Source organism: Saccopteryx bilineata, chromosome 2, assembly GCF_036850765.1.
Source record: "Saccopteryx bilineata isolate mSacBil1 chromosome 2, mSacBil1_pri_phased_curated, whole genome shotgun sequence".
Classification (NCBI taxonomy): domain Eukaryota; kingdom Metazoa; phylum Chordata; class Mammalia; order Chiroptera; family Emballonuridae; genus Saccopteryx; species Saccopteryx bilineata.
The window spans coordinates 249,392,614-249,413,139 of record NC_089491.1 but is presented as its reverse complement, the minus strand read 5'-3'; the positions used below and the strand labels follow the sequence as shown (position 1 = coordinate 249,413,139).

Below are 20,526 nucleotides of genomic sequence, written 5' to 3'. Positions count from 1 at the left end.
ACATTAACCATCTCATTAGCCAACAGCAGGCCCATAGTTCCCATTGAAATACTGGTCAGTTTGTTGATTTAAATTTACTTGTTCCTTATTTTAAATATTGTATTTGTTCTCGTTTTGTATTTTTACCTTAAAATAAGATATGTGTAGTGTGCATAGGGATTTGTTTATAATTTTTTTTATAGTCTGTCCCTCCAACGGTCTGAGGGACAGTGAACTGGCTCCCTGTGTAAAAAGTTTGGGGACCCCTGTTCTTGACCATCGTGCTGTGCTGTCCTGACCCTTGAGAGCGCCTCCTCTGAAACCGAACCCAGTTGTGAGCCTGAGACCTTGTGTCACAGCTGCAGGGAACACCTCTCCCCCTGCCCAGACAGTGTTTCAGTCAAAGCCCAAAATGTCTAAATTTCTAAAATCCTCCTTTGCTCTGAAAGTCTTATAACCTATAGAGCAAATGTCATTCCCTAATTTCCTAAGGTTACACTTGTGTATGTTAAAAAAAATTACTGATAGAGACAAAAATTCTTTAAATGTGCTTTAAAAAATGTTTTTACACTTTATGGACAGGAAAAAAATGTGGTTTACCACATTTATTATCTTATAATTGTCTTGAAAACCAAGATGGGTGGCATGCAACAAAGGAAGTCACAAGTGGGAGTCAGAGATGAGTGGGCAAAAGCATGCACATACCCTTCTAGTACCTCAGGCTATCAGGTGTCTTCTCAGCCCTCTGTCTGCTCTCTAGAGCTTGGCTTCCTGGTACATAAGCAGTCACTTCAGAAAGTGGACTAGCTTCTTGCTTTCAAGGATTGAAAATATTTTTAAGTTAGCTCTGTCACATTTCCCTTAACCCTTGTCCCAGCCACAGTTATTCATGCCCTTTGGTTATCCTCATGGGTTGAAGTGGTCCCTGGATACTAGGTATGGAATTCATTAGTATAAACTGTTTATTAGCCATCAGCCATCCCCTCACTTTTAGCCCCCAACTCATTCCTGTTGATCCCACACTTGCTTCCTACTGCTGCACTCTTGACATGAAGAAAATGTTAAGCTGCTGACTATGGTCTGGTTAAGAGAATATCTAGTTTGGGGCCTTGGGAAAAGTTGCCAAGCTGCAGAGTAGATCGAGTACCTGTCCTTCACACATGACTCAGCCAGGACTTCGAAGGAGAAGTCTGAAACCACATAGGAGGACGTGACTATTGCTTTCTGTAACCTTGGAGGTCTTCTCTGTATTTTGAAAGATAAATTGACTGTTGCAGAAATCACTTTGGAGTTGACTTAAGAGAAGTGCGTACATAAAACTATTGCTTTTGATACCTACTTTTCCTAATGTTTTAGGAAAAGTTCGGAATAGTAGGCAGACTTGGATTTGAATGCTGGTTTCCACTTCCAGCCTTTGTCTGATCACACCATTTTCTGAGTCAGGGTCTGCTGTTGTCAGATGGTCACACTCCGAGGAAGCTCAGAGATATATATATAATAGATACCCAGTGTGCTGACTCTTTTCCCCAAGGCAGTGCTTAGCTCAGTTGTGTCTGGGTCACTTTATAGGAAACAGAAAGTATTTCAGTGATTATTTCTTTGGCTTCTCACCAATGCAAAATCTTTCTCTTTGTAGCTCTGGATTTACTGGACAAAATGTTGACCTTCAACCCTCACAAGAGGATTGAAGTAGAACAGGCACTGGCCCACCCGTATCTGGAGCAGTATTATGACCCAAGTGATGAGGTAAGAGCCTGTGCTCCTGGCTGCTTCTGCAGGGATAAATATGTGAGCCAGCAGCAGGCCCAAGCAGTAGGAACTCCGGTGTCATGCTGAGAGATTATCCTGATAGGTACATGATGCCACATACCTGGTCCTCTCACTACACCCACATCCTGAACCTAGAGGCCTACTTCTGACAGCACAGCTTGATACCTCTCTTCTATCCTCCTTTTATCTTAGGAACTTCTAGGCCCAGCAGGAGGTGTGGGGCTGGTGAAATGGATGGATAGAGGGGAATCACAGATAACGAAAGGGGTCCAGCCTGACCAGAAGTGGTGCAATGGGTAGAGTGTTGGTCCAGGACGCTGAGGTCCCAGGTTCAGAACCCTGAGGTTTCCAGCTTAAGGAAGGATTATCAACATGATCCCAAAGTCGCTGGTTTGAAGCCCAAGTTCACTGGCTTGAGCAAGGGCAAGGGGTCACTGGCTCGGCTAGAGCCCCCCAGTCAAGGTACATATGAGAAAGCAATCAATGAACAACTAAAGTGATGCAACTATGAGTTGGTGCTTTTCACCCCTCTTCCTTCCTGCTTCTCTCTCTCTCTCTCTCTCTCTCTCTCTCTCTCTCTAGTTCTCTCAAAAATAAAAAGGAAAAGAAAGAGGTCCAGGACTGGAGACCATTGTCTATGGCAGGAAGAGACACCTGAACTAAATTGCCAACCCTGAGAGTAGAGAAGAGGTTGACTGCCTGCTTAGGGAGGGGTGTCGCAGAGTAAGGAGGTGGGGAGGTCAGCCTGGACATTTCCTACTGTAGCTTGGTGACTTCGTGTCTGGTGTACCTCTGAAGATGGGGGCACAGAAGCCTGTTGTGGTGAAAAATGATGAGTCTAGAGATCCATGTGGCAGGTCTCCAGAGCATTCTGGACATCCACCTAAAGCTAGCAAAGAAAAATGCAGTATGAACCAAAGTCAGGATCTTTTTAGTTGAGGCTCATATGTGTTATATTAGAAAACACGCCTTCACATTCCTGGGGGGGGGGGGGTTGTTTTTTTTTTGTATTTTTCTGAAGCTGGAAACGGGGAGAGACAGACAGACTCCCGCATGCGCCCAACGGGGATCCACCCGGCACGCCCACCAGGGGCTACGCTCTGCCCACCAGGGGGCGATGCTCTGCCCCTCCAGGGCATCGCTCTGTCGCGACGAGCCACTCCAGCACCTGGGGCAGAGGCCAAGGAGCCATCCCCAGCGCCCGGGCCATCTTTGCTCCAATGGAGCCTTGGCTGCGGGAGGGGAAGAGAGACAGAGAAGAAGGAGAGGGGGAGGGGTGGAGAAGCAGATGGACACTTCTCCTATGTGCCCTGGCCGGGAATTGAACCCGGGACTTCCGCACGCCAGGCCGACGCTCTACTGCTGAGCCAACTGGCCAGGGCCTGTTTTTTGTTTTTAGAGAGGAAGGGAGAGAGATGAGAAGCATCAACTTGTGGTTGCAGCACTTCAGTTGTCCATTGATTGCTTCTTAGATGTGCCTTGAGCAGGGGGGGAGGGGGCAACAGCCAAGCCAGTGACCCCTTGCTCAAGCCGGCAACCCTGCTCTTGAGCTTGATGAGCCTGCGCTCAAGCTGGTGACCTCAGGGTTTTGAATCTGGGACTTTAGCATCCCAGGTCGATACTCTGTTCACATCCCAGGTCGATATTCTGTTCACTACACCACCATCAGTCAGGTCATATTCCTGTTTTAAAAAGAGGGAAAGTCAAAGGGAGTGTATTAAACTTAAAGGGGAAAATGGAAAAGGAGAGGAAAAACTAAAAGCTGAGAAAGAACAAATTTTAAAAAGGAAGTATTTATTAATTAGCTTCCCCTTCCACCTTTCTCCCCTCCTCCAGAAACAAGACATTGGTTTTTAACCATTGTGCCAGAAATTTTGTCCTAGTCCACGAAAGAGTAAACCACCCTGATGTTGTTAGAAGATTATAGAGGCAATGGGTCTCTAATCTTCATATAACATCAAGATGGTTACCTCTTGCAGACTGGCACAAAATTTCTGGTGGATTGGCACTGGTCCACAGACTGGCGGTTGAAAACCACTGCAATAAGGCATCTTGCAAAGTTACCTACAGCATAGTAAATAACAGGGGACTAGGTAAGAGTATACCTTTAGTCGCTGTGCTCTAATCACAAGCTGAGGTGCTAACCCATACCCAATAGAGGGTTGATTGAATTAGAAGGATGGCATAGGTAGGACACCATGTGATCCCACATAGGCCCACCCTTCAGGGAGGGCTAGCTGTTTGTTTTTCTCTCATAGACACAAATCCTTTTCCCCCTTTCAAAAAGCCTACTCTTAGTGCAGAGTTTGGGATCCATGTCTTCTTTCCCTAAAGATCTGGTGTGAGGAGGCCCTGGCCGGTTGGCTCAGCGGTAGAGCATCAGCCTGGCGTGCGGGGACCCGGGTTCGATTCCCGGCCAGGGCACATAGGAGAAGCGCCCATTTGCTTCTCCACCCCCCGCTCCTTCCTCTCTGTCTCTTCCCCTCCCACAGCCAAGGCTCCATTGGAGCAAAGATGGTCCGGGCGCTGGGGATGGCTCCTTGGCCTCTGCCCCAGGCGCTAGAGTGGCTCTGGTCTTTGCAGAGCGATGCCCCGGAGGGGCAGAGCATCACCCCCTGGTGGGCAGAGCTTCGCCCCTGGTGGGCGTGCCGGGTGGATCCCAGTCGGATCCCGGTCGGATCCCGGTCGGGCGCATGCGGGAGTCTGTCTGACTCATTTCCAGCTTCAGAAAAATACAAAAAACAAAAAAAGAACAACAAAAAAACCCCAGAAAAAAACAGAAAAAAAGATCTGGTGTGAGGAATACGTGAATAACTACCAGGCATCCAATGACTGATAACTGGTATCATCATTAGGTTAGTTCTATAGCATTAGTTGGGGGTACTTAAAAATCAGAATATAAGTAATATTAATTAATTTTATTTCTGTCATTCCAATTTCGGTATACGTGCTGCCGAAGCAAGCACAATTTCATTTTTGTCATTGTGTATGAGGGTGTTTTGACGTGAATAGTTTATGTCTATACTTAAATAGCCTTCTGGTTATTTATAGAGAGTGCTAAAAGAAAACTTACAGGAAAAACACAAGAAAGACACAAAGTGTTGTAGTCTTGTTGCAGTTATTCAAAATTTGGAGTATTTCCTGCCCATTTTTACATTTCTGTATCTAAATTTTGAAAATAAACAAGAGTTTATTCTGTTTAGCACAAACATGGGCATTTTCACATAATACTAATCTTTCTTGCAGTTGCATTTTTAACATCTCCATAATACTTCATATAAAGATACTTCAATGTATTTAAAATCAAATGCATCTGTTTGAGTATCTTAAGGTTTGAGTTTATAAACTATACCATTATGACCATCCATACAACCAATTTGTGTGATTTTTTTTTTTTTTTTTTTTTTTTTTTTTTTTTGCATTTTTCTGAAGCTGGAAACAGGGAGAGACAGTCAGACAGACTCCCGCATGCGCCCGACCGGGATCCACCCGGCACGCCCACCATGGGGCGATGCTCTGCCCCCTCCGGGGGGTCACCATGTTGCGACCAGAGCCACTCTAGCGCCTGGGGCAGAGGCCACAGAGCCATCCCCAGCGCCCGGGCCATCTTTGCTCCAATGGAGCCTTGGCTGCGGGAGGGGAAGAGAGAGACAGAGAGGAAGGCGCGGCGGAGGGGTGGAGAAGCAAATGGGTGCTTCTCCTGTGTACCCTGGCCGGGAATCGAACCCGGGTCCTCCGCACGCTAGGCCGACGCTCTACCACTGAGCCAACCGGCCAGGGCCCCAATTTGTGTGATTTTTAACTTTCAGTGCCTTAAAACATTTGAAAATTGTCCTGGGGATAAGTTCAGATGAATACTTGAAATGAATTCAGTAGCTCCCAGTCCGTTATTAAGTCCTCAGAGGAAGAGTGCTTTCAGGCATGCAAGGCCCAAGTACATGCATACTTACTGTAGCTCTCGGTCTTCAGCAGACATCAGCCTTGCATAAATTTCAGAGATTAAGCCATAGTCATTTTAAAAATCAATAAACAATTTCATTAACCATAACTCCTATTTCTACTAAATGTTTTTTTCTTTTAAAGCCCATCGCTGAAGCACCATTCAAGTTTGACATGGAATTGGATGACCTGCCTAAGGAAAAGCTCAAAGAACTCATTTTTGAAGAGACTGCTAGATTCCAGCCAGGATACAGATCTTAAATTTGTCAGGTACCTGGAGCTTTGACCTAGTGAGGGAGAAAGAATATAAATTAAAAAGTATTTCAAAGAAAAAGGATTTCTGTGGGCCTGCATGGAGGCTTCATGAGCTTAGATTGTAAGGTGTGATGGACAGTACAGTGATATTGGTAGATCTTTAAGAAACAAGTGTTCAAAAAAAAGAAATGTAAATCTTGATTTTTAGAGAATTTATGGAAGAGGAGAGAGAATAGGGCTTGCGTTAGAACTCTGTAGAAGTGAACGTGAGCCTAACCTGTGGTGGTGCAGTAGATAAGATGTAGACCTGGAATGCTGAGGTCGTCTGTTTGAGACCACAGACTTGCCCCGTCGAGGCACATTCAAGAAGCAACTGTGAGTTGATGCTTCCCTACCTCCTTCCCCCCGCCTTTCTCTCTTTCTCTTCTCTCTAAAATCAATAAATAAAATCTCTTTTAAAAAGAAGGAAGTGAATGTGAAATAAAGAATCACAACAAAGTGTTGAAGTATTTGCTGGAAACATACTCCAGACAGGCTGGCATGGAGGGGCTGGAGGGCCCTTTGGTGGTAGTGATGTCTGTCTTGTGTAGAGTACAGACCAGTGACCCTGGGGGTACTATGCTTGTATTAGAATAGGAAGCCACCTTAGTGGCGTTATGAAAGAGTGCATTCTGCAGTGGTGCACATACCTAGTTGATTATTGGGCAGCATCCAGGCTCGAAAGCAAACCCTGCTCAAGGTATTTCAGATAGAGAGAGTGTGATTGATGGGTCTAAGGTGCTAGAAGGGCTGCAGAACGAAAAGATGAAGTTGACGTGATCTACAGATTGGTAACTGCAGGAAGCTGTCCTCAGTCTTCAGCAAAAGGAGCAAAAGGTAAAATGGTGTTAGCCAGGTTCTTTGATCAGTGCACTAGGGAGGGTGCTAGGCCCCTGCTATAACTGAAGCCATTAGCACATCACCATCACTGAAGAGGGGTCAGGAGCCTGCATTACCACTGATGTCAGCAATTTTTAGGGCCTGAAACCACAATCACCAGCCAGTGCTTCTAAAACCCAGGAGCCTCTCCTCTTCCTGAAAAGCCGTGTGTCATTAGAAGCAGAAAAGGGAAGGAAACATGGCTTTTCCTTTCCTTGCCTGCATTGACAGAATCTCCTCAGAAGCCACTCGCCAAGGAAGTCTAGCAGTGCAGTTAAGAGTTTCCACCCCTGTCATTAAGGACAAAGGACAAGGGAAGGGTAGAAAGCCAAGAACAAACATGGCCAGCTCAGTCTCTGAGAACCAGGTGGATGGAGTAAGAGGTCTGGAAACAGGTAGGAGATGGATTCCACTAGTTTGGGGGATGGAAAATGGTACTTTAAGAAGTCTGAACCCGCCCTGGCTTGTTGGCTCAGCGGTAGAGCGTCGGCCTAGCGTGCGGAGGACCCAGGTTCGATTCCCGGCCAGGGCACATAGAAGAAGCGCCCATTTGCTTCTCCAACCCTCCGCCGCGCTTTCCTCTCTGTCTCTCTCTTCCCCTCCCGCAGCCAAGGCTCCATTGGAGCAAAGATGGCCCGGGCGCTGGGGATGGCTCCTTGGCCTCTGCCCCAGGCGCTGGAGTGGCTCTGGTCGCGGCAGAGCGACGCCCCGGAGGGGCAGAGCATCGCCCCCTGGTGGGCAGAGCTTCGCCCCTGGTGGGCGTGCCGAGTGGATCTGGGTCGGGCACATGCAGGAGTCTGTCTGACTGTCTCTCCCTGTTTCCAGCTTCAGAAAAATGGAAAGAAAAAAAAAAAGAAGTCTGAACCCAAAGCAGGAAGAGTTGAAGGAGAAGCCTCGGTGGGGGATGAGCTCAAAACACACCAAAGGGGGGAAAAGAAACAGACCAAAGGACTATAGGCTTGTACTAGGGCTATATGGCCAGAAGCAGTGAATTCAGAGGATAGGAAGGGCAAAGTCTGAAAGACTCCAGATTTTCTAAGCCTAGCAACAGGGTTCGGGGAGAATGATAACACTGTTAAGCCCCTTCTTAGCCTGTTGTGAACAGTGACTACACCCTAAAAAACACTCAAAGCAAGTGAATTGTTGAGAAAACCCATGCTTACCTAAGGACATTAGGTAGGTGTGCTCTGATAAACCAGCCCTTAGGAAGAGTGAATGAGGAGGAGGGAGAGGTTAGCAGGAGGCTGAAGAGAACAGAGTATAGTGAAAGTTGAATTCATTTATCTTTTCACAATTCAGGTGTGACAGTCTATTGAAGTATTTGTTGCGTACAGTGATCTACACTGTCATTAGCTGATAAAAAGTCAGTCCCCAGGACCCAACCATGTTCGCATCTTAACTGGTGTATCTGTGGAGATTTTTCCTAGCCCCTCTGCTCGATGCTTACAGTAGGAGGAATAGTCTGTCTCTCAGTTTCCCAAGAGCCATCTCTTCCCTCCACATATCTGCACAAGGTCTGATTGCCTGCACCTGGATTGGCTGCCACTAGGTTCTATAAATAAAGTTTTATCTGGCCCTTGATGGAGCAGATTTACCAACCCCTGGCCTAGAAGATTGAGCTGAGCAATGTCTGTTGCTTTTCTTCCTTCACAATCACCTTTAACAGGTCATTATACTGAAGCTAGCTGGTGGCTTCTATTTTTCCCCATCTTCTTGTTTTAGTGCACACATACAGTAGCTTACTTTGAGCCAGGCTGTTGCTAGACAACCAGGTGAGCAGAACAAACTACCTCAGAGGATCACATGGTCTAGCAGGCAAAGAATAGGAAACAAAATAGTAATTCAGAGGATTGTTGCTAACACATTAAAGAAAATCAGACAATAACAGGAAAAGCTATAACTTTAGTAGCTGAATCTCCTAAGCATTCTCAAATTCCATAGTTGCTGTAACAGGCGGCCCAGGAAGACCATGAGAAGACTTCTCTTCTACCTCAATTTTAGCTGAGTGGCAGACCAAGCACCTGGAGAGAACTAGGAGCAGCCACACTGTCCCACATTCCTTAGCCCCCAAGCCCAAAGTACAGGACCACCTGTCATAGTCTCCTCACACCACTGCCTTTTCAGAACTTTACCTACTTGCTCCCCTGTAATAGAACTAACCATTCCCTCTGAGAACCACGGGCATACATCTTTCTTTTTCTTTTTTTTTTTTTTGTATTTTTCTGAAGTTGGAAACGGGAGGCAGTGAGACAGACTCCCGCATGTGCCTGACCGGGATCCATCCGGCATGCCCACCAGAGGGCGATGCTCTTTTGCAACCAGGGCCATTCTAGCACCTGAGGCAGAGGCCATAGAGCCATCCTCAGCGCCCGGGCCAACTTAGTTCCAATGGAGCATTGGCTGCAGGAGGGGAAGAGAGAGAGAGAAAGGAGAGGGGGAGGGGTGGAGAAGCAGATGGGCAATTCTCCTGTGTTCCCTGGCCAGGAATCGAACTCGGGACTCCTGCACGCCAGGCTGACACATCTTGAATTTATTGTAGAAAGCATTCTAGCTACACAACTCTTCTTACAAAAAGGCCCCCTACTTTTGACCCTAATTGTCCCATAATTTATTACTCCTGACTGGACTCTCCCCAAAAGCTTTCTTTACTCACTGTGCACATTTGGGGAGTTCCATCACCTGCCTTTAGTTTAGTTTTCTCATACTTGTGTCCCTGTTCGGGTGCCACTTGCCATGAACCAGCGCAGCTAGTAATTCCAAGTCCTGCCTGACCAGGCAGTGGCACAGTGGATAGAGCAGGGGTCCCCAAACTGCGGCCCCCTGAGGCCATTTATCCGGCCCGCCACACTTCCAAAAGGGGCATCTCTTTCATTGACGGTCAGTGAGAGGAGCACAGGATGCGGATGTGGCGCAAAGCGCTGCGTCACTCACAGTACTACTACCGGTGACGTGGGACTCCAGAAGCATATCATATCACTTGTTACGGCTAGCAGTGACAAATATGGAACCGGACATTGACCATCTCATTAGCCAAAAGCAGGCCCACAGTTCCCATTGAAATACTGGTCAGTTTGTTGATTTAAATTTACTTTATAGTCCTGCCTCCAACGGTCTGAGGTACAGTTAACTGGCCCCCTGTGTAAAAAGTTTGGGGACCCGTGGGATAGAGTGTCAGACCGGGACGCAGAGGACCCAGGTTCGAGACCCCAAGATCGCCAGCTTGAGTGCGGGCTCATCTGGTTTGAGCAAAGCTCATCAGCTTGGACCCAAGGTCGCTGGCTTGAGCAAGGGGTTCCTCAGTCTGCTGAAGGCCCACGGTCAAGGCACATGAGAAGGCAATCAATGAACAACTAAGGTGTTGCAATGAAAAACTAATGATTGATGGTTCTCATCTCTCTTCATTCCTGTCTGTCTGTTTCTATCTATCCCTCTCTCTGTCTCTCTCTCTGTCTCTCTCTCTCTCTCTGTCTCTGTTAAAAAAAAAAAAAAAATCCTGGTCCTCAGGGAGAATTGTGCAGAATTAAGAAAATAGACTCGGGGCCCTGGCCGGTTGGCTCAGCGGTAGAGCGTCGGCCTAGCGTGCGGAGGACCCGGGTTCGATTCCCGGCCAGGGCACATAGGAGAAGCGCCCATTTGCTTCTCCACCCCTCCGCCGCGCCTTCCTCTCTATCTCTCCCTTCCCCTCCCGTAGCCAAGGCTCCATTGGAGCAAAGATGGCCCGGGCGCTGGGGATGGCTCTGTGGCCTCTGCCCCAGGCGCTAGAGTGGCTCTGGTCGCAACATGGCGACGCCCAGGATGGGCAGAGCATCGCCCCCTGGTGGGCAGAGCGTGGCCCCATGGTGGGCGTGCCGGGTGGATCCCGGTCGGGCGCATGCGGGAGTCTGTCTGACTGTCTCTCCCTGTTTCCAGCTTCAGAAAAATGCAAAAAAAAAAATAAATTAAAAAAAAAAAAAAAAAAGAAAATAGACTCGGCCCTGGCCGGTTGGCTCAGCGGTAGAGCGTCGGCCTGGCGTGCGGGGGACTCGGGTTCGATTCCCGGCCAGGGCACATAGGAGAAGCGCCCATTTACTTCTCCACCCCCCCCTTCCTCTTTGTCTCTCTCTTCCCCTCCCACAGCCAAGGCTCCATTGGAGCAAAGATGGCCCGGGCGCTGGGGATGGCTCCTTGGCCTCTGCCCCATGTGCTAGAGTGGCTCTGGTCGTGGCAGAGCGACGCCCCGGAGGGGCAGAGCATCGCCCTCTGGTGGGCAGAGCATCACCCCTGGTGGGCGTGCTGGGTGGATCCCAGTCAGGTGCATGCGGGAGTCTGTCTGTCTCTCCCCGTTTCCGGCTTCAGAAAAATACAGAAAAAAAAGAAAGAAAATAGACTCACAGAGAAAAGAGGATGGGATCGGGAGGCCTCTGCAATGCTGATGGCAAGATCAGAATGAGCCAAATTCCCGATTTCCTTGGGCCCCCCTTTGCAGAGTGTGCCTGAGAAGCAGAATTAGCATCCTTTTACTATTCTTCTAACTGCCTGAAGCAGCTTGAGACAAATTCTTGAAATGACTTATTAGGGCCCTGCTTAATTTTGCTCAATTCCTTTGTTTTACCTATCTGAGTATAGCCTTACACATAAACAAGACAATTTACGCACAAAAACACAAGTATAACATAACTTTGATTAATCCTAATACTTGAATTGGTATTTGGCTCCTAACTCTGAACATTCCTCACAATGCACTAACCAAATTAGTAAGTCTTAAGGATCTTCATTCTATTCTAATTAAATTTAAATGAGCACTCCTTACAAATTCTAAAATCATTTTATTTTTTCAATATTAGAGCCGGCATGTTTCTAGTATAAAAGAGCATCTGGGTTTGACAAAGTTATCAGTTTGTCATCATTTGTTTAATCACCATTGAGTACTTCCTGGTGCCAGGGTAGAGGGAAACAAAGAGGAGTAACACCCAGGATTTGCTTTCCTGCAGCTTGGTGGCTGGACTTGGGAGACAGCAGGAGCTGGTGCAGTATCGTGGGTGGGTATGAGTCGCAAAGATTGAGGGCTGAAATCACAGTGCTGTGGAGAGGGCACTCTGCAGGTAGAGGAGGAACATGGCAATGTGGAGCCAGGAGACAGGCCCATGTGGAAGCCCCACAAGAGCCAAGCTATGAAGAGGCTGAAGCCCAGGCTTCCAAGGAGCCTGCCTCCCCCTTAAAGGTAGTTTCAAGTCCTGAAGCATTGGGGCAGGTGACTCAGACAGTAAGGATATTGGGGAATGACAGAGCAGGAACCCATGTGACAGCTGGCCAGGCTGCTGGAGGGGAAAGTGTGGTGCTGTGGGCACAGGGAACAAGATGAAGGCAAGGGTGCTCCTGGTCTGCAGGATGTGGCTGCTGGCTAAGCTGCCTCCTGAAATTTCAGTTAGCAGACAAGGACCAAGGCCCCTCCCAGAGTCCACTCCAATTATGAGTCCAGGACTTGGGCTTGTTACCAGTGGGGAAGAGTGGCAAAGGTAATCACAGTTGCTCTGTGTTTAGGTCACTTCCTCCAGAGTCACAGAAGACATAGTACATGCTTATAGCCTGATTTTTTTCCCAGGTTTTTTTGTTTGTTAGATAGACTCCTGCATGCACCTCAACCAGGATCCACCCAGGAAACACCCCCCCCATCTTGGGCCGATGCTCGAAATAACCAAGCTATTTTTAGTGCCCGATGTGCTGGAACCAATTGAGCCACTGTCTGTGGAAGAGGAAGGAGGGAGAGAAGATGGAGGGGCAGAGAAGCAGATGGTCACTTCTATTGTGTGTCCTGACTAGGAATCAAACCTTGGACATTCATATGCTGGGCCAACACTCCACTGAACCAACCAGCCAGGGCATTTTTTTCCAATATTTTTTAAAATGACAATTTTGAGCTATTCACAAAAGTCAAGGGCATTACTGTAGACACCATATTTCTACCACTGAGATTCTTTGATTAATATTTTACTATACTTTCTCACATAAGTATTCATCTGTTCCTCCATATATTCATCAATCCATCTTTTTTTTCCCATGCATTTCAAAGGAAGCTTCCAAAATCTCAACTGACTTATAGTCAGTAGGCTTGACTACAGCTAAAAATGGCTTAGCTTTAGATGGAGGTCACTTCCCATATCTAAGCTTGTCTCTTTGTCACACAGTTGAACCATAACACCTACCTTTCTTTTCCTGACTCTTGAGTGATAGACAAAAACCATCCATCTGAAAGTGCTTTGTGAAATATCAAAGTGACATTCTTTTACATCATCATACTAGCAAACCTTTCACACCAGTAAGGGGGTCTCCAAGGAGATGATCTCTTGTTTGCATTTCCACAAACTTGGTTACCCTTCTGGCCATCTTAACCATGCTTCCTCATCAGAGCCAAGAACACAGAATGGGATTTGAGTGGCAAAACAAAAAGCTAGGGGTGAAGTTAATGCTTTACACACAGTGGATGCCTTAGGCAGTGGTTCTCAAAAGTGTAGCCTATCTTTGCTCAGCAAACTGTATTTTAACAAGCTTAGAGGAGATTCTGACATTTAAGGTTGAGCACTACTAGCTTATAAATAGTTAGAGTAGATTTTACTTGGAATATAATTTCCCCAAGTAAAATAGAGACATTAGAATAATGAAGGGCCTGACCTGTGGTGGTGCAGTGGATAAAGCGTCGACCTGGAAATGCTGAGGTCGCCGGTTCAAAACCCTGGGCTTGCCTGGTCAAGGCACATATGGGAGTTGATGCTTCCAGCTCCTCCCCCCCTTCTCTCTCTCTCTCTCTCTCTCTCTCTCTCTCTCTCTCTCTCCCTCTCCTCTCTAAAAATGAATAAATAAATAAAATTTAAAAAAAATTTTTTTAAATAGAATAATGAAGGGGGAAATGTGTTTCTTTTACTTCTATAATATGACACCCCTGGTGGACCACTTGTAGGTAGCCCATTTGCAAACACCTGTATAGCCAGCTGAACTGTGTCTTGAACAGAAAATGAGTGAAAGCTGTCAGCAAGTTACCACCTGCTGCTTTTCAGGGTGCTATTTGGAGGTCAGATCACCTCTGACCTGGATGATCAGTTCCCTCTCCTGCCTGTGGGAGCCATGCCACAGTTCCCTGCCTTTCTAGAATCTTGGCCCACCATTGTCACTCTTTCAACCAGCACCTTTGTTTTGTTATTCTTTTCTATCACAGTCAGAGAAAACTTGCGCGTTAATAACAACACGTGCCCTGGCCAGTTAGCTTATTTGGTTAGAGCATCATCCTGGTACTTTAGGGTTGCGGGTTTGATGCCTGGTCAGGTCGCATAAAAGAATCAACTGATGAGGCCCTGGCCGGTTGGCTGAGCGGTAGAGCGTCGGCCTGGTGTGCAGGGGACCCGGGTTCGATTCCCAGCCAGGGCACATAGGAGAAGCGCCCATTTGCTTCTCCATCCCCCCCTCCTTCCTCTCTGTCTCTCTCTTCCCCTCCTGCAGCCAAGACTACATTGGAGCAGAGATGGCCCGGGTGTTGGGGATGGCTCCTTGGCCTCTGCCCCAGGCGCTAGAGTGGCTTTGGTCGCGGCAGAGCATCGCCCCCTGGTGGGTGTGCCGGGTGGATCCCGGTCGGGCGCATGCGGGAGTCTGTCTGTCTCTCCCCGTGTCCAGCTTCAGAAAAATACAAAAAAAAAAAGAATCAACTGATGTGTGCATAACTAAGTGGAACAACAAATCAGTGTCTCACTCTCGTTCTTAATAAATAAAAAAATAACATGCTTTGCATTGCCTGTGTAGTTGATTTTGTCCTACCTGGTCATCTAGAAAGAAAGAGACTTACTAAAGAATAGGAGGAAGGAAAATTTTTTTGCTTTGTATTATTTTACAAAATAATGGACTGGTTTTGACCATTAGTGTAGTGGGTATTTTGTGGTTAATAAAAGTCATCTTGGGAATACTGAAGCCTGTCAGCCTGTGAGCATGTGCGTATGTGTCCTACCAGTGTTAAGGAAACATCCTCTGAGAAATGTCTGAGGAGAGCCTAACCAGTGGTGGAGTGGCGCAGTGGATAGTGTCGACCTGGGATGCTGAGGTCCCTGATTTGAAACTTGAGGTCACCAGCTGGAGCCCCCTTGGTCAAGGCACGAATGAGAAGCAGTCACTGAGCAACTAAGGTGCTGCAACTATGAGTTGATACTTCTCATCTCTCTCCCTTCCTCTCTCAAAGAAAGGAAGAAAAAAATGTCTGAGGAGAGGTGTCTCCAAAGTAAAGACAGCCCCACCCCTTTATAACTGCCCAAGTGATGCCAAAATGAGATGACCTTTTTGCAATTTTTTTTCTGTTTTGTTTTTTAGATTTTATTTATTGTTTTTATGGTGTGTGGGGGGGTGAGGAATGAGAAGTATCAAATCACAGTTGTTTCACTTTAGTTATTCATTTACTGCTTGTCATGTGTGCCTTGACCGTGCAAGCCCAGGGTTTTTACAGAGACAGAGAGAGAGTCAGAGAGAGGGATAGGAACAGACAGAAACGGAGAGAAATGAGAAGCATTAATCATCAGTTTTTCCTTGTAACACCTTAGTTGTTCATTGATTGCTTTTTCATATGTGCCTTGACAGCAGGCCTTCAGCAGACAGAGTAACCCCTTGCTCGAGCCAGCAACCTTGGGTCCAAGCTAGTGAGCTTTTTGCTCAAACCAGTTGAGCCTGCGTTCAAGCTGGCGACCTCAGGGTCTCGAACCTGGGTCTTTCTATATCCCAGTCCAACGCTCTATCTACTGCGCTACCGCCTGGTCAGGCCCTTTTTGCAGTTTTTTTCCTTTTTTCACTTTCCATTTTTCATGATACTGCTGTTGGTGATGTTTTAATATGGTTCATTCTTTTCACTTCAACAATTTCCTAATGCTGCTGCTGATGTTTTAATGTGATTCGTTCTTAACTCATAGGTTTGTTTGTTTGTTTTTTCTATAGGACAAGGGCTCAGAGGACTGGACGTGCTCAGACACCGGTGTTCTTCTTCCCAGTTCTTGACCCTGGTCCTGTCTCCAGCCCATCTCGGCTTATCCACCTTGACTCCTTTGTGCCATTCAGAGGAGCGGTTTCTGGTAGTTGTGGCTTTTATGCTTTCAAATAATTCCTCCAGTCCAGAGAACTGTTTCTGGCACCCTTGTGTGTGTCACCCCCCGGTGACCTGTGGCAGTATGTACTTTCGGTGCACCTACTGCTTACCGTTGCTTTAGTCACTAATCACTTTCTGGTTTGAAAGATGCAGTGGTTCCTCCCTTTCCTGAGTCCTTCCTTACATGATGCCCTGCTGACCCATGCAGTCACACCAGAGATAGTTTTTTCCAAGTTGGCTCCCGTCACTGGCATCTCACTTTATGATAGGGAAGGCTACTACCTAGGGCACTTTAAGTCAGTGACAGCCCCTTATTTGCACTTCACTTTTTCATCGTGATTGTTTCCCCAGAGCAGGAACTCATGGAAACACCTGGGATGATGTTGCCGCTTGCAGCTCGTGCTCCCATCCCGGGAATCTGGGGGAGCCCTTGTCAGCATCTTTTCTCATATCGTGTTAGTCACTAACAGTCAAGGTATGTGCTGTTCGCCCAGCTTTCAGAAAACTCAATCATTTTTCTAAATAAAAGAAGTACTGCATTCAGCAATCTCACTCTGTAGATTTACTTTAGTTACTGGTACCATTTATAGAAATATAACACTTGCCAAAATGTGTTATATGTAGAACAGAGTGTTTGCAAGACTTATGCAAAAAGATTTAAAGTGGCAGCTTCACTGGGGTTTAGTGAGAGATGTACAAAGGTCGCAGCAAGGTGTTGAGGAAAGTATCTGGGGACTAGCCAGCAGGCTGCCTGATGTCACTGGGCGGAGCTTCGCCCCTGGGTTACGCTTAACCCAAGCTACTTCACTTGGTGTGCCACATTCAATGTAACTGCACTCAATGCCTGAGGATTTACCTGAGGGAAACACTGCGTCTTTAAATGAGAAAGTGTACAATTCTTTTTCTCCTACAGCATGTCAGCATCTCAAGTTCATTTTCAACCTATGATATAACAGTTTGTAATAAAGCCTTCATGAGCTCATGACGTGAAGCACTGTTCTGTCTTCAAGTACTCTCAAATGTTTCTGATACTGCTAAGACCTTCAGAAAAGCTAGCACTAAGTCATGTTTGGAGCTCAATCCCATATTTTCCTGATCTCTTTAAGTATTTGTTCCTGCCACTGATACTGTGGCAGTGACTCGGTGTTCTGTCCCCGTGCGGTGCCTCCTGACTCCCCCACTGCTCTCTGTGGTGAGAAATATGCCTTGTTCAATAATTACTGTACCCTCGCATGACTGTTACAGCTTTCTGTGCAGAGATGACTGTCCAAGTGCCACATGCCTATGATTGAAATGAAAATCTATTGTTACCTCTGAGTTGTGTTCCACGGAAAATGCTATTCAGCAGATCACTTAGGAATAATTCTATTTTTAGCTTTTCAGTTCTCAGCTGTTCTTTTTTTCTTGTTTAATTTTTGACAGCAGTGGAGAATGGGTTATATAAAGACTGCCTGCTAATATGAACAGAAATGCACTTGTAATTCATGGAAATAAATGTACATCTTCTATCTTCATATTCATGTTAAGATTCAATGTTGATTTCCTCTGGATCAGTTTGTCAAAATGGATGGTCAGAGTCAGTTTGTGCTTAGAACAGAAATACTTACAGGCCTCATCTTCCCACTTGGGCACTGCCCCAACACTTTGGTTTATGTGAAATGATGTAGAAAGCATTCTTTTTTCCATACACAGCAGAAAAATCAATTCTGACCTCAAATCATAGGTCTAAAATGTTATGTCAGACTCTGATGAAGAAGCCCAAATGTCTCAGGTTGGATTCTCTGGTTCTTTCTAAAGAGGGCTTGCCTGTATGCCTCAGAGCTGCTGCCAGGCACTGCTGAGCACTGGACAGGGCTGCTCAGCATCCCTTGGCCCACCTACCCAGCCCAGGGTGCTGTACTCACACCTCACGGGCTAATGAAGGATGGCTAGTTCATCCTCAGAAACTGGAACCACATCTAGATTCTTGCCCTAAAATACATGATCTTTCCCTCCATGCTCAGAGCTGCCGTGTCAAGGTCCACACAGCATTGACAGGATACAGACTTGACTGTTACTTGATACATTGATAAGTCAGTTTTCATTTTAAAAGGAGCATTGGCAGTTTTATTACTCTTTTATTCTTTGTACTTTTTAAGTGGAATGTTAGTATTATTGTGAGGTTAGGCTGCAGTCCTCTAAATAGAAAGCCATAGCCTTGGTTACTAATCCCTGGGGACTGAGCTCTTTTCCATCCTCCTTGCTGGTATTCTGGAGTCAGATTGGCATGAAACTGCTAACTGCATTCTAGAATTTCTGTAGCCATGTGTCGTGTGCTTTTTATTAATCATGCCAAACTTGGTTTAATAGGTCAGAAAACTGTCGTAACCAAGGTACCTGTGAAAAGTACTAGTTGTTATTGTGTGATAGACTCATCATTTGTATCTTCTTGCATCTCTTAAAATGTACAGACTAGGTCATAAATTTACATTGGTGATACTGAACACTTCTATTATTGGTATGCTCACATAAATTTTCAGACTAATGGCTTTTTTGGTGTCTAAAATGTAAGCAAAAAATTCCTGTTGAAACATTCCAACCCTTTAATTTAGTACGAAATAAAATACCTGACAGCCAGTGGGATGGATTTGTGAGAACTCATGACAACTCTGTTGACGCAGGTATTCAGAGCTGATGGAGACACGCAGATCATTTTGATGCATGGGTTTAGGAATATCATTGTGTTGGTGTGTAGTACACAGTGCTTGGTGTGTTCACAGTGATTCCTTCTGCTGCAGGCATAGGTGATGGGTGTGGAGGTACCTGTTAGCTTTCAGCAGCCACACATGGTTCATCTGTGGTTGTCTCTAAGGAGTCACAGGTATACTGCCATGCCGTGTGCCACGTAATATTTGGACCATTCAGAGGAGACTGTTTTACCTTTATTTGCTTATATGTTAATACGGTTTTTAAATTGGTAACTTTTATATAGTATGGTAACAGTATGTTAATATACACATACATATGCACACATGCTTTGGGTCCTTCCATAATACTTTTATATTTGTAAATCAATGTTTTGGAGCAATCCCAAGTTTAAGGGAAATATTTTTGTAAATGTAGTGGTTTTGAAAATCTGAGCAATCCTTTTTGCTTTACATTTTTAAAGCATTTGTGCTTTAAAATTGTTATGCTGGTGTTTGAAATATGATACTCCCGTAGTGCAGATGAGAAGCATGTAACAGTAGAGTAAACCTGTGGTTTCTCTTGCTGTCATCTAGCTCAGCAGGATGGGTCAGAAATGACCAAGAAGGTGAGGGAACCCTCTAGGGTCGCACCAGGTTTACCTGAAGCTTGTTGCCTTTTTTGTGCTGTTTATCCGTGTAGAGCACTCAAGAAAGTTCCGAAACTGCTTTGTATCTGCTTTGTACTGTTGGTGCCTTCTTGGTATTGTACCCCAAAACTCTGCATAGACTATTTAGTATAATGGTAAGTTTTAAAAAAAAAGTTAAAGGAAGATTTTATTAAGAATCTGAATGTTTATTCATTATATTGTTACAATTAACATTTATTTGTGGTATCTGTGATTTGGTTAATCTGTATAAAAATTGTAAGTAGAAAGGTTTCTATTTCATCTTAATTCTTTTGATGTTGTAAACGTACTTTTTAAAAGATGGATTATTTGAATGTTATGGCACCTGACTTGTAAAAAAAAATTCTACAAAAAACATTAGAATCATTAAATTGTGTCCCTGTGTTACCAAAATAACATAGTACTGTGCGTGTATAGTTTAATTGGAATTTTATGTGTGAAAATACAAACTCGTCCAGTCCCTTATTAGAACATTTCCCAAATGAGTATATCTTTCTAATTTGACTTTGCTTATAACAATTAGTGATAGAGCCCTAAGCTGCTGCTCTGGAGTTCATTGGCACTTTAGTGTTCCATGGGGTTTTCCAGATGGTTCTTCAGACCACTGACTATGGGGGGTAAGAAGGCAGTGCTGGGAGTCCTTACACAGTACTCTTGTGCATCTATGCTCACCTTTCTGACCTTCAGCCACTCTACCACCAGGGCAAGTAATCAGGACTCTTTTCAGACCAAGAAATCAGGATTTTATTAGGAACTCTTGGACATGTGGTTCTTGTGGATAATGGGCATCGTGTGGTGAGATATTTACAAGACAAGAATATTGGAAATGTTTCTGGTGTAGTAGTATAGAAAGACCACAGGTTTTGGGCCCATAAAACAGTTCAAACCCTGCCCTCTGCTTATAACTGCAGCTGGCTCTAGGCCAGTCATTGTGCTGCTCTGCGCTTCAGCCCTCAACTGAGGATTATAAAAATGTGTTTCAACAGTCTAGGACAGGGGTCGGGAACCTATGGCTCGCGAACCGGATGTGGCTTTTTTGATGGCTACATCCGGCTCACAGACAAATCTTGAATAATAAAAAAAATAACATTAAAAATATAAAACATTCTCATGTATTACAATTCGTTCATTTCCTACTGCTCATGTTCATGGTTGTGGGTGGCTGGAGCCAATCACAGCTGTCCTCTGGGACAACACCAAATTTTTATTGGATAATGCGTAACAT

The 20,526-nt window shown here is 45.6% G+C and overlaps 1 protein-coding gene across 1 annotated transcript in view; it reads left to right on the top strand.

Moving 5' to 3' along the window:
- Positions 1 to 17,463, top strand: part of MAPK1 (mitogen-activated protein kinase 1) — a 104,971-nt gene extending 87,508 nt beyond the window's left edge. The window contains exons 7-9 of the mRNA XM_066259966.1: positions 1,616 to 1,725; positions 5,833 to 5,958; positions 15,802 to 17,463. Coding sequence (XP_066116063.1) covers positions 1,616 to 1,725; positions 5,833 to 5,949 — 227 coding nt within the window. The 3' untranslated portion in view covers positions 5,950 to 5,958; positions 15,802 to 17,463. The remainder of the gene's footprint in view (positions 1 to 1,615; positions 1,726 to 5,832; positions 5,959 to 15,801) is intronic.
- Positions 17,464 to 20,526: the final 3,063 nt, after the last annotated feature.